Source organism: Cupressus sempervirens, chromosome 9 (assembly GCF_028749045.1).
Source record: "Cupressus sempervirens isolate cs-2001-9-10 chromosome 9, ASM2874904v1, whole genome shotgun sequence".
NCBI lineage: Eukaryota > Viridiplantae > Streptophyta > Pinopsida > Cupressales > Cupressaceae > Cupressus > Cupressus sempervirens.
In genome coordinates, this window is record NC_143126.1 from 328,606,117 (window position 1) to 328,620,709 (window position 14,593).

Below are 14,593 nucleotides of genomic sequence, written 5' to 3' on the forward strand. Positions count from 1 at the left end.
TATCTTGCACAAGCAATGAAAGAAGAGTTGATGTGAAAGTAGTATGGCATGCGAACTATTGTGAAGATAGCTTGAAAGATATGCGACCCTTATGTGATGTGAGATCTAATGTATGATCAACTAAAGTGTGAGTTTCAACAGTGAGAAAGTATTGTATGTAATCCTATACTTGTGAAGAACTTTATTGATCATTGCATGTTAGGGCAGTGGGCTCTTCTTGCATACATTGTTGAAGCAACTCCTAACAACGTTGAGTCTTCTAAAAAGGCCTAGTCCTTTAACAAGGACTCAAGACACTATATGTACATCATATACTCTTAACAGGGTAAATATCCTTAACAAGATTTTTTTTTAGTGGGTCATCTAGTGGGTATCATCCCCACTGGGGTTTTCCCTTGGCAAGGTTTCCCTAGTTAACAAATAATGGTGTTATGAGTTCTCTTTGTGTATGGTTATATTTACTATTCAACATTATTGGTTTAATTTCGTATGCAAGTTATAAAGTAATTAACAATATTCAATTGTGGGAAAAAGTTTGTAGAATATTGATTCACCCCACCTCTAAGTATTTTCTATTTCTAACAAGGAAGAGATTCTTTGTATACATTGTGATTAGAGTTATTTTTATGACCATCTAATTTGACCTTGTCATTATCAATTAGGTCTTGAATGACATGCTTGAGTTTCATGCAATAATTTGTTCTATGACCCTTGTTTTTATGGTAGTTGTAGTAGTGATCATGATTCCACCATTTAGGTTTCACTTCAAGTTCATAAGGTCTTGAGTTGTCCGATAATGTGATACTGTTGTTGGACAACTATGTTTTTAAGGTGACCTTGGGTGACTCTCCTAGAGGTGTAAAGTTCATTTTTTGTTTTTATGCCCAAGATGACTTACCCTTGTTGAAGTCATTGTGTTTTCTAAGTGATTATTGTTGATTGGCAGCCTGGGTGTTGCAAGACAAGTTAGAAATGGGTTCTTTTGGTTTCACTATGGAAGTGTCCACTACACCATCATAGACCACATTCTTGTTTTTGTTCCAAGTTTTACTCTTGTCCTTATTGTTGTTGTTGTTTTAATTGGAAGTGTTTAACTTATCTTTGTTTAGGGTGAGCTCTCCCTCCTTTACTAGGACATCTTAAATGCAAAGTGCCCTTTCCACCATCATATCGAAGGTGGAGTAGAGTTGTTTTCTTAGTTTATAATGCAATTTCAAAACAAGATTATTGACAAAAATATCAATCCTTAGATTTTTGTACCTATCTTGGGTAGTCAAATATTCCACCATCTCTAAAGGAAGGTGAAAAATGACTTGTTGGTTCATTGTGTGGTATTACACACAACATGTTGGATGTTGTAAGAGTATTGTTGGATAAATTGTTGTACTAGCTAATCAAAGTACTAGATGAGTGGAGCTAGCTTTAGAAACCAATCCATTTCTCTTTCACTAAGAATTCTGGGAAAGAGTCTCATGAGGTATGTTTTATCGTGTAATTAATCCATTATAAAGGAACAAAACTCCCTAACATGGTCTCAAGGGTCACCATTTATGTCATACTTGTTATATTTTTCTATCTCAGCTTTAGGGGGAAAGTGATGCATGTAGAGACCCCTATCAAAAGGGAATGGACACATAACCTCAAGTGAGGATTTCATTTTAGGTTTTTCTTTCTCCTTTCTAAGTTGTATAGCTGCTTTCCTCATTTCCTCAACATGTTTGTTTAAGATTAAGTAAGAAGATGGTTCCTCTTTCTAGATTAAATCTTCTACATAAAAATCAAGTGGGAGTTTGACTCCCTAGAATGTTAGGTGCATGAAATACTTATCCCTTTCCTGATTGAGGGTTGGGTTCATGAGTTAATATAGCATTTTGTCTTGTTTAAACTATAAAATTTCCTCTTTAATAGGTTTATCATATCTACTAGAGGATGAGTTAGATGTTTGGGATATATCTTGTGAAGCATGTTGAGATGTGTGATGGGATCTATTGTGAAATGTACGTTGAGTCTCTTTTTGTTTGAAGGTATTGATTTCTACCTCTTTTCTCAATCTTTGATCTTCACTCATTTGGTCCATGATGTTTTCTAATTTCTTGTCTTTCTTTTCCATAGGTGATGTTGGAGAGACATACAAATCAAGTTTAGACAAAGATGAGGATTGAGAGTCAAAGAGTGACCGAGCTAGTGGATTGAGCACCCAAGAGTAGGGAGCATAAAATAATGTACCATTGGTAGCTTTGGATTTCCCTCTCCAACTCTTCCAACTTCTGGTTTGCACTAACTAAAAAGAATGACCAAAGCTGATTAGAAAGCTAAAGTTTTCTTGAGTTCCTTATTTGTAAACAAAGTGTACACTTGTCCAAGTGATGATGTAAAATGAGATAAATTGTTATGATGTGTCTAAGTTGATGCTTGAATGCCTAATGTGTGATAATTATAAACAAGCAAAAGATAATATAAAATAGATGAAAAAGAAAGGAAAAGTGATATAACTTGCTAGTTGAGACTCATAATCAATAGCCCTGGCTTTAATTTTTAGAAAAAGAAAATCTTAAACCAATTGTAATAGACCATAGAAAAAATTACAACAAAGAATTATATTGTTAGAAAATAGTTTTGATAGTTCTTAGGACCTAATAACATGTTTTAGCAAAGAGTTCAATCGTAACTTTACGAATGGTGTGATACCCAAATAACACAATGAAACTATATAAGAGGGATAAAAGTCTCAAGGTCGAAAGAAGTATAGAGACAAAATGATAGAACTACAAAAGAATGACATAATCTTGTAAAGGGTGTGTTAAAACTAAGATAAACCCTATATCGCATGATATTTCTCTAAACTATGTGCAATACAAAATATAAGAGATGCTAAGTTTGTGAAAATTTTGACCCAAAAGGGAATGTTTGACTTTTATATTTTTATTGTTTGATAGATTCAAATAGTTTGAGTGTTTATAGATCAATTTGATACAAATTTTATTAGTTTCTAAAGAGGTGGTTTTGAATAGACACTCACCTAAGGCACATGTTTACTCACTACTTAGAGAAAGTGTGTTTGCAAGTTTGAACTTTGGGTGTACACAACCAATCCTGCCAATGCTAAGTAGTCGAGTAGACGGAAGTGGTATAACCCAAGTTTGACACAATATTTTTCCCTCATTTCTATTTTGACTAGACTTCCTATGACTTGAAAACACAAAGAAGACAGTAGTTGAAGACAATCCTACCAAGGACAGAGAAACCTACCAAGATGATGGTGGCGGGGAGACTTGTAGAAATAAAATGGAAAATGTAGGTAGTGGATTTATATAGTTAATTTAAACAATATTGATTTATTTAGTTATTAGTTTGTTTAGAATAAGTATTTCAGTAGTGTACTTAGTCGATAAGTGTTCTATAGGGAGATTGTTTGTAAGGTGTTTTAGGGTCTAATAATTGTATAGTCCTTATTTACACCTTTTTAATTATTTATTTTTTAATTTGATTCATTGTTTCATAACTATATTAGTTATGTGTTGGTTTTGTAGAAAGTCTTCTCTTAAATGTTAGGAAAATGAATTTCATCAAAGGTTGTTTTGCACCCATGAATTTAATCTATAATAGTTTAATCAATTAAACCTTAACAGCCCACATCAATTATGAATGTCTTCATTTTCGATATATGAATCTTAGTGATATGTTTAATGGAATTCAGTAGTATGTCTAAACCTAGAAACGGGTATTAAACTCTTTAATCATGCAACCTTAACTTGAACTCACAAACTTTGTCATACCGTTATCTTATCTGCAACTCTTTCAGTACATGTAGACAACTTAGTTATAACCGTCTTTAAAAATAAAATAAAAATTGGTGTACTTTTACCCTGAATTCTGGGCATGACAAGCTAATAACAAATTCAGAAGACACAATGGGGACAGATTGCTCCCAAAGGTCTTTCTTGACAATCCATCTCTGAGGTAAAGATATCTATTTTTATATTTATCTATGAGATCAGAACAACTGTTTCTGGATTAGATTGTGTGTTAGTTTTTCCATAAATATTTCATATGAAACATTGAGTTCCGGCTCAAATTTATTCCGATAGCATTTAACCATCCTGATGATAGATCATAAAATATAACCAGAAACATTGATGCAAAAACTGTCACAAATTAATCTGGAAGCAGTTGTTACAGTTAATTTTATTTTCAAAATTCACTAATCGAAGGTTGTAGGTAGCACTTTTTTACATATAGTGATTGTCAAAGGCATTAAACTTACTGATTGATGGAAAAGGGTGTTCAACTATAGGTTGTTTTTCCAATATACAAAGAACATTGGTGTAATTAAGATATGGACTTTTACAGAACTAAAAATAATTCTGGCCAACAGCAGAATTCAGAGAGCATTTTAGTTCTGAACAAATTTAAGTTTCATTTTCCAAAAACACAACGAACAAAAGAGTTAATTAACTTCTTGAGATTTGACCATCCTTTCCATAACATTTGCCTGTGATTTTGTGCTTAGTGTTGATTACAGACGCATGGAGGTACTTGTCAGTCCCGATGAAATTATTATCGGTGACCTCTGTGTTAACCTCCCTTCCCAGCTGAACCTCCTATTTACAGCTCACTGCAACAGCTTTTAGAACCTTGGCATCCACAGCTTTTTTTCCTGAATCTTTAATAATCTTGAAATTATCATTCTGTACTCGCAGCTGCTCATTTCTGCTAAGCAAAGGTCATCTTATTAGGCTATGCTTCAAAGTGAAGATTTCCTTCTGCTATGTGGTGTGGCATATTATAGATTCAAATATGTATGTCATAAAGAAAATTCGGAAGGAATTACATTAATAAGAGAGTAGAAAGGATCTTGCATTCAAATGTTCAGCTCCCATAAATTAGCCTGAAGCTCAGCAGATCTTTCATCGGATGCTAAGCCTGAGACACATCTTGCTGAAGTGCACTCCTGGGAAACGTATCACGAAGCACATTAATATTGGATGTTACAATTAAGAATTTTTTTTTTTAAAACTCAAACAATATTGCAAAGCTGTCAGTAAGTAATTTAAACATGTGACTCCATAACAACAGCAGACTTCTAAGACTATCATGGAATTTGTCAAGGATAGCTTCATAGCAAGGCAGGACCAGGATTCAAATCAATGGATCAACAAACCCCTGAAACTACTCGAAAAGCTAGGCAATAGGACTAAAAGTTGGAAGATAATTTAGATTGTACATAGGTTTAATCAAGTATAAAGAAAGATTAATAAGGACTGACAGAGAAATGAATATCTAAAATAAGCACAAAATATGATTGGAAATATGCATACCAGAATGTGCAATTCCTTGTTTATTTTAGCACTTATATATCATCTTTAAAAGTCAAAACCATTCTGAATGGTGGATGCTCTGCATCCATCAACAACTAGAAACCCAACACCTCTTCATCATTTCCTGAGATGGCTACTTTCCACTGCTTTTCCCAACTTCAACAGCCCATTATACAATACATTGTATGTAACTTCATCCAGAATGATGCCTTTATTTACCATCTCATCATATAGTTTAAAAGCATTCCTAAAACTTCCTTCTTTGCAAAACCCGTTGATGAGTACATTGTAAGTGAAAACGTCTGGAAGAACACCTCTTCTGATCATATGATTGTGCATTATCAAAGCTTGCAGCATTAACCCTACTTTGCAATATGCATTGATCAGTACTGTGTAAGTATATCTATCTGGGACTAAACCCAACAGTTGCATTTCTCTGAGGATATTGTGTGCATCCTGGATCCTGCCATTTTGGCAATAGCCTTGGATAAGTGCAGTGTAACTCACTACATTGGGTAAGAAACCATTGTTCCGCATGTTGCTCAAGAAAGTTTTTGCCTCCTCCATCCGAGCAACACTGCACAGACCATGAACAATTATAGAACATGTTGCAATATCTGGCATCAAGCCTTTTCCTGCTATTTCATCCATAAGCTTGAAAGCCTCTTCCAAATTCCCGTCTTTGCAGCACCTATCAATAAGAGCATTGTATGTCAAAATGTTTGGCATCAAATTAATTTGCATCATCTCATCAAGGAGCCTCTCCGCTTCATTTATGTCACCTGACTTGCAATGACCATCTATCAATGTGCTGTAAGTAACAAGGTCAGGCCCCAAATTTCTTCCCAACATTTCCAATAATAATGCATTGGCTTCACATATCTTCCCTAACTTACATAGACCGTTGATAAGAGAATTGTAAGTTAAAACATTCGGGTGAATACCCCTTTCCACCATATATTCCTTAATGGCAAAAGCTTTGGAAATGTTTCCCACCTTGCAAAAGCCATCAATAAGAGTGTTGAAAGTAACAACATCAGGAACAAAGCCTCGCCCGACCATGTCCAGAAAAAGTGCCTCAGCTTGCTTGCCCTTTTTGGCCTTGCAAAGACCATTGAGAAGTGAATTGAATGTGATTATATTTGGTAGAATGCATTTCTTCATCATCGTATTCAATAAACACAATGCTTCTTCCACATTTCCTGCCTTACACAGCCCATTAATCAATCTTGAAACTGTTGAATCACGGGGTATCATATCTCTATACAGCATCTCCCTAAAAATCTCTGCAGCTGTTTCTATCTTGCCCTGCTTGCAAAAACCACTAATTAAAATATCAATGGTAGCTGCACGGGGCAGCATCCCATTACAGTACATCTCATGCGCTAATGATTTTGCCTTGTCAAAATTTGAGGCCTTCAAAAGCCCAGCTAAGAGGGTAGAGTATGTAACGACACCAGGCGTTAACGCCCTGGCTTGCATTTTCTTATAATAATCATAGGCATGATCAAGGCTTCCCTTTCTACAGAGACTGTGAATGAGAATATTGTAAGTAATAACGTCTGGTATCGATCCCACCTCTTCCATTTTAACAAACATTTCGCTTGCTTTGTCAATTTTTCCTTCCTTGCAGAAGGCATTTATGATTAAAGTAAAAGTATAAACATCAAGCTTCAGCCCTGCCTCAAGCATGTCTTCACATACTTTGCATGCCAAATTTATACTTTTGAACTTTAAAAGACCACTAACCAGTCGATTACAGATACGCTGACCCGGCACAATACCATGATTCCTTAACAAAAAATATGCATTGACGCCACAATTAAGCATCTTCTTTTTGAAATAAATATGAATCAATAAATCGAAACCCTCATGTGAGGAATTATCACATAACCCAATAAAAGTGTTAAAAATTTCCGTATGCCTTTGAATTGGTGTGCTAGGGTTTATTAAAAGCCCTAAAACAGCAGTGGCCTGGTGAAACATATTTGCTCTTTGAAGAACACGGGCCAAAATACAAATAGATTTAATACTAAAGCAGAAACTACGGTGGCGTGAGGCCCAGTAGAACAAGTGAAAAGCTGTTGTGGGGTTAATAGAAGTCTGTCTTTCCACTAAAACCTGTTCGACGTGCTGAGGTTTCAATCTGATTAATATTTTATGATTCCTGTTGAAACGCAGAGTATTTGCAGACAGAATTTGAGAAAGAGCATAGACAATTGCTTCATCTTCGTGTTTAGAGAGTAATTCACACACCTTATCGATGACTTCATCCACCCTCTCGTCTTTGCCTTGGTTAGAAATGGAATTGGTACAAATTGCCCGGATCTTTCTTCCTGTTGCGATCAATGCTGAATGGCTGTTGCCTCCTGCCCACCCAGTACCCATTCCTGAACCCTAATGCATCGGAATGGTTTAAATTTGCAGCTCCGCATAAGCTGTAGGAAGCTCCTACAAAAGAAAATTATGTTCCACTAAACCCAAGATTTCTCTTTTTGGCAGCCCTATGTTATCCGTTTTGTTGTGTGCAAGTCCAATAAGCTGCTCGTTATCCTCCCGATAAAATGATATAAAAAAATTGGGAAAAAATTCAATGTTGCAACCCCATTGTTTTATCTTCTTTGTGGTTTTACATCTGTTGTGTTTTACACAATCTCAAAACTGTAGAGCAGGTCATTTTGGGAATGGGTAGCCATTGTCGTCACCAATGGCAAATTTGAAAGAAATCATGTTTGGGCTCTTGATTCAAATCCTTGATAGTGATTTAGAGGGGTTGTTAAGATTTCTAATTTTAGTGATGTCTTTCATTTGTATTTTTCAGTGATTCTCATATCATTAAATGGGTTCATTTTCTTTCTGATTTGTTTAAAATTTATGTAGATGGAGTTTCAAAAGGCAATTTTAGAAATGTTGGCAATGAAAGCATTTGTTGTGATCATTAGAGCTCGTTTGGTTGCAGGTATAGGAATGGAGAATAGGAATGCATATTGGAAATATGAATGGCTATTCCAATAACATCTATTTTTTGGAATGGGTATAAGCTCATTTTAGAGGAAAAGTGAGAATATGTATTTCTATGCCCTATTCCAATTGACGAACCAAATGGAAAATAGAAAACTTATTCCAAATTTTCTATTCCTATTCCAGCAACCAAACGGCCCATAATAACAAGGTTAAGTTTCGGTTTATTGGTAGTCTTCGTGTTGCTTCTAATAGCTTTTTGAAGGTTATGAACACTTGACAAGCTGTTTTATTAGCTAAATTGAACATTTTTTATTAGAATTTAAATCTACAAGTGTAATTCACCAATACACAAATCAAACTTCCTTGTAGTTCAATACTAGCAATTGAATGAATGCAAAAAAAGAAATTAACATTCTTATTCATGTTTTCAATGTTGTCATATGAAGTTCTAATAAAAGAGTTGGAAACCAAGTTGCTATTTTTTTCACTAAATTTGCTTCCATTTACAAAAATATTGATTTTAATAATATAAGTAATCAAAGATTGTCTTATATGCTATTTAAACAATGTCTTCAATGATTATGAGTTTGTTGACTACAATCCTTCTTTCCATTCTTGATCCCTGTTAGATTTCATTGTTGATGCTATGGTCTGTGGATGCATTTTCTACCAGCTTTGTTATTTCTTTTGCTAATTGGCTTTCCCCTTTTCACCTCTTTTTAGTAGGAAGGTAAGAACTGCTTTTGATAAGCACGTCATGTCCATTCCTTGTGGTTACATGAGTTTATATCTTGTTGATAGGGTTCAAAGGGTTTCACCTCTTGTTTGGATGGTCTATCTTCAATCAATTTTGATTTTCAAGATTTCTTTGAAATTGTTATACCAATAGTCTTTCAAGATTAGCAAACTCTATGTGTAGTTTTTATATATGTTTTGTTATCTTTATACAAAAAATTCTAGGTCCAATCTTTACATGTAATAGTAAACTAGAGCTAATGTGATATACCATTGATTTTTAATATAAATATAAAATGAAGCTAGAGGTATGGATAAATTGACTAGTGCAAGTAGCTGGGACATAAGGTTTACAATTAAGTTAAATTAAGAGGACAAGAATTATTATGTATCCCTATAAGATTTGAAGGTAAACAACAATGTAATGGGTTTGTTGAAGAAGTTGGGGACTTGACACATTTTGAGTCTTTGTGAGTTTTGTTGAAGATTAACATCAAACTACACATTCCTATAAGGTAATTTAACAATGGGATGTTTGTATGCAACACTACCATAGGAGGTGGATGCTCTTGTGCCTACTTAAACACCAAAAGTTAGTTTTAGTTATGATTATATAGGTTTCTATTGGATGATATTGTCAAATAAATTTGTACTAGGATGCTCCTACACTATATCTTTGTAATTCCAAAACTTTTAGGAGTTCTTTTCCCCACCTATTAACTCTGCATTCAAATGTATAGATTTATGAATTATCAATATTTAGATATGAAAAATATAACCTCCATGGACAAGAAAAGGGGGTTTTGTTGTTTAGAAATCTACCAAGCAGTTATTCCCTTGTTGATACTTTTGAACTTCTCCAAGCTTAATTAAAATTTTGATGGGCTTGATTATGTAAGTGAAATGGTGAAGTCACCTTTGTAATTTTAGTTTAAGAAGGATAAAACTCTAAGAGGTCATTCTATATAGAGTTTTGTGTATGTGAATAAATGGTTAAGGTCAGTCAGCCCATTAATGGGCTTCTAAGGGCTAATCCTTTACCCTCGGAGGTGAACCCTAGGGAGAATGAACAAAAGATGAAGGAAGGTTGGATTAGAGTTCATTTTGACAGGGCTTCTAAAGGCAACCTAGGATGTTGTGGGGCTAGTTGTGCAATCTTGGATGCAAACAATAATGTCTTAGTTCTAGGAGTGAAGTCTTTATTGGAGGGAGCAAATAATGTGGCAAAATGTCATGTGGCGATCTTTGCTCTAAATTTTTCTAAGAAACACAAAGGAAAGAAGGTTCATCTAGTTGGTGATTCACAAATAGTGATCAATGGTGTAATCAAGGGGAAAATGGAGGCTTGAACTCTTGATAACTAAATTAAAAGGATCTGAAGGCTACTAGAAGGCTTTGAGAGCTTTTGTGCTTCCCACACTAGAAGGGAGGGGAGGGAACAAGTTGGCAGACAAAACAACCAACATTGGTGTTAGACTTGGTGAACATCAAGAGATGATAGAGGACTTTACAAATATTGTTCTATATGAAATTTATCACCCTGAGTTGATCAAATGAAAGTTAGGAAACCACAATAATGGAGATGTGAGGTGGTTTGTTGACATCGAAGTCATTTCCTTTGGCATGTGTAGAGGCTACAGAGATAGTGGGAAGAACTAACATGGAATAGGCACCAATTACGGTGACGTAAGGGTCTGGTATGTTGGTTCTTAAAATTGCAGATTGGAAATACAAGAGCCTACCACTTCTTCGATATGATTGTGCAATTAGTTCTGGCAAATGAACGAGATTCACCTTGAATCCCCTACGCTTCAAGCTCTGCCTCACCCAGGTGAGTAGATCTTCTCCTCAAACCTGATCACTTGGTTCAAAAGGTTTTTCCTACAACATTTGTACCTGAATTATGATGGCATGCCATCACAATTGGGATGACCACCCATTGTACAAGCGACAGAACCATGAACTGGCTCCCATCAAATGGGTGTCTTACTTTTTTTGTTGCAAATTGTGACAGCAAGGGCATTAGTCGCAATTGTGATGAATAAAATTGTCGTAACTTGGAAGAAGGAAGGGGAAAGAGTTCATGTTGATGATGTCGCAATGACGACAGTGCACCATCATAATTATGATGTCTTAAGCTTCCAATTTTTCATCATAATTGCAATGTCCATGCAACAGTTATGTTGTGGAAGCAATGTTTATCCATCGAGACTAGTTGTTGTAATTGTGACTCTCTTGTGACTGGTGTGCTATAAAAGTGATAGCTAGCAGTCAGAACATTTCGTCATAATTGTGATTTCTAGTCGAATTATTTTTTTAAAATGTTGCTTCTAAAGCCTAGTTTGCTTCTGTTGTCAGAGAGGCTTCAAGCTCTCCAATCAATCGTAATTGAGTTAGTTGCAGTTAATAAGAAGCTTTCTAATCAATTTGTACTACAATCTAGTTTGGGAGAAGATTATCCATGTGAAGTTGCAAATGATGGAGTGTGACAATTATGTTTAGTGAGAACAAGGCCTCTCCACAATGAGGTGAAAATGCAGTTGCCCTAGTTTCACCCCTACTTGTTCAAATCACAAAATTATATAATTCTCTTCAAACAATTCAATCCCTAGAATGAATTCTCTCTAAAGGAAACTACAAAATAGTTAATTAATTTGAAAAATAAAATAAAAATAAAATGCAAATGCCTTTGCTTTCCCTCACAAGCACACCCAAGTGTTTGTTTCTGCATTCTAAATCTAGAGCAATTGAAAACTCTTTAACAAATATTTTATGGTAAGCAATGTTTTTTTTGTAGTAGTGTTTTGCATAGCGAGACCGACAAGATTGTTTCACTTGTGAGATTTCTGAGAGTTAATTGTCATTTTAAAGAAATCTCCAACTCCCATAAAGACCCATGTCAATACATCTAGTGTTTAATTAACAACTATAATTGTCTTTGTTTTTTAACTATATAATATGTTGTGGTGGTTTGCCACAGACATTATGAACTGCTTCCTACTTCTTGAAAGCATTTTCTTGTTTAATGTTTAATTTTTCTAAATAACTTCATTATTTTGTTATTTCAGATATGGTTTTGGAGGAGGAAAAGCTTGTTCCTAAGTCAGTTCTCAAGAAGAGGAAATGAAGTAAAGAATGGGAGAATGACAAGAAGTAGCAGTTGGAAGTTGCAAAAGTAAGAAATGCTACAAACCACGAACTGATATTTAAGAAGGCTGAGGAATATTTAGAGGAGTATATGAATATGGTAATAAATTACTTGATTTGTGAGTGATGTGTCACCATTCCATCTCGTGTTAAGTGTGTACCTTAGTTTCTTTTTGGCAAGTTTTATATCAATTTATGAATCACCAAGGAGTATGTGGATCCATTAATAAATTGTTGGGTTTTTTATTGATGTGTCATCATGCCATCTAGGGTTGAGGAATGTACCTTAGTAAGTTTCTTGTGCACTTTATGACAAAAATCAGGAATGGGAGGTTATCAAATTGAAGAGAGAGGCAAAAATGAAGGAGGCTTTTATGTTGAGCTAGAAGCTAAGCTATTGTTCATTATTTATATCTATGGGTAAGTAGCTAGTCTATAGTATTTATATACCTTGTACTTTCTTGGTCTTTATATAATGATAGTTTTGGTAGACCATTAGCTCTCTAGTCCATTTTTCATAAAAAGGAGCAAATGTTTTTTTTCCAGATTTCATTATAATATATTTACATCTCTTCTATTTTAAATAAAGAGAAACACAAAATTATTAGTCTTCCTCAAATTCTAATAGAAGTTTTTAAGTATTTTTTTTCATTTATTGAGTTTCTTATTTTTCTTATTTAGGTGTAGTAGCTTGGCACAATTTATGGATTACCATGTGCATAATAGAAGTCAAGATGGCATTATTCGAATGCCTATGGATGGTTCAACATTTATGGACATAGAGGAAAAATGACCACACTTTAAAGAAGAACCTCGAAATCTCAGGCTTTTTTTGGCAACTAACAATGTCAATCTATTTGGAGAGATGAGATCTATTTACTTGGTGTGGCATGTTTTTGTTATCAACAATAACCTTACTCCATGGATGCCAATAAAGAGGGAGCATATTATGTTGGAAATGATTGTTCTAGCTATTTTTTATTTTATTGTTATCTACATGTAATTATAAGTCTTGGAGTGAAATGACCACAATAATTATCTAATGTTGTTCATTCAACTAGGTAAGTACCAAGTGAAATATACGAATTTATATATTGCACCTCTTATCGACAAGTTGTTGGTGTTATGGAATGGTTTCACTATGCATGATATCTCTAAATCAATTGGACAAAAACAATTTCAATTCCATGCTATGTTTGTGTGCACAATTCATGATGCCCCAGGGTTGACACATTTTGGTGGTATGTTATGTTGAAATCTTGTTGTACATGATAATATTGATTCCAAAAATGAACATATTTAATCCAATTGTATTGTTATCTTGTAGGTCTTCAAACAAAGGGAATATTTGCATGCCAATGTGTGGTCCAAAGATGAAATCTCATCATTCCAAAAGTTTAAGAAAGTAGGTGTTCAATGAGAATAGGAACTTCCTCCATAGAAATCATAAGTATCGAAGTAACAAAAAATATCTTTTCAATGGGAAAGAAGAGACTATATCAAACCCACAAAGAATGGCATATCACCTATGGAAGTTAGATTATAATATAATTCAAGGTAGTATCACTCCACCTAATAGTTTATGTTTGGAAATTTTTTATTTTTTTTGTGTTTTGTTGGCTAATTATGTAATTGATGATTGTGAAGGTCTTCAAGGCATCACTGAAGACCTTCCAAATAGTCTAAAATGTTATCCCAAAGAATTTAGTAGTTTTCCCTACTACGAGTAGCTACAAATTGTGCATTTGTTTGATACTATGCATATTGGAAAGAATGTAATAGAGACACTATAGAAAATATTGGATGGAAGGTGTAACAAAGAAAAACTTACCAAAATTTGTAGTGGCATTCATGATTCCAATCATGCAATGAAAAATATCATTGAATCAAATAGCAATGAAGACTGGATTAATGCAAGTGCCCTTCCTTGGTTATCAATGTCAAAGCAACATTTGAATTAATGCCATAAAAAAATCATACAAAAAATTTGATTTCCTACAAGATTTGTTGCAAATATAAGCAATCTTATATCAAAGAAAAGTGAATTTGGGCCAAGGCTGAAAATGTATGATTGACATACCTTCATCAAGATAGGTCATAGTCTTTTGTATTTACAATATATTTTTGAAACTACATTCAATTTTCGTTGTATTACATTAGAAAAGAATGAAATGATCAATTGACAATTGTTTCATTATGTGCTACCCCTATCACTCCCAAACAACTTCAACAATAATATCTAAAAATTGATATATGATCTTGGAAAATACATGAGGTAAGCAGTGATATTTGTTCAATATATCAAACAAGTAAATATATTGTAAAGTCTCATATTTATATGTTTTTGTGTCTTGAATCCTTTTTAGGTGGTTGTCATCTAAAGAAATCCATAAAGAAGATATAAAATATTGGAAGAAAAGAATTCATTT

General features: G+C 34.2%; 1 protein-coding gene across 1 annotated transcript; it reads right to left on the bottom strand.

Moving 5' to 3' along the window:
* Positions 1-4,267: 4,267 nt before the first annotated feature.
* On the bottom strand, positions 4,268-7,848 carry LOC149538689 (uncharacterized). Its single transcript, XM_089800021.1, has 3 exons — positions 5,319-7,848; positions 4,832-4,951; positions 4,268-4,710 (listed from the first exon to the last, which is right to left on the bottom strand). Exon 1 carries the CDS (start codon positions 7,704-7,706, stop codon positions 5,436-5,438), a length of 2,271 nt encoding a protein of 756 aa, XP_089656147.1. The 5' UTR covers positions 7,707-7,848; the 3' UTR covers positions 4,268-4,710; positions 4,832-4,951; positions 5,319-5,435.
* Positions 7,849-14,593: the final 6,745 nt, after the last annotated feature.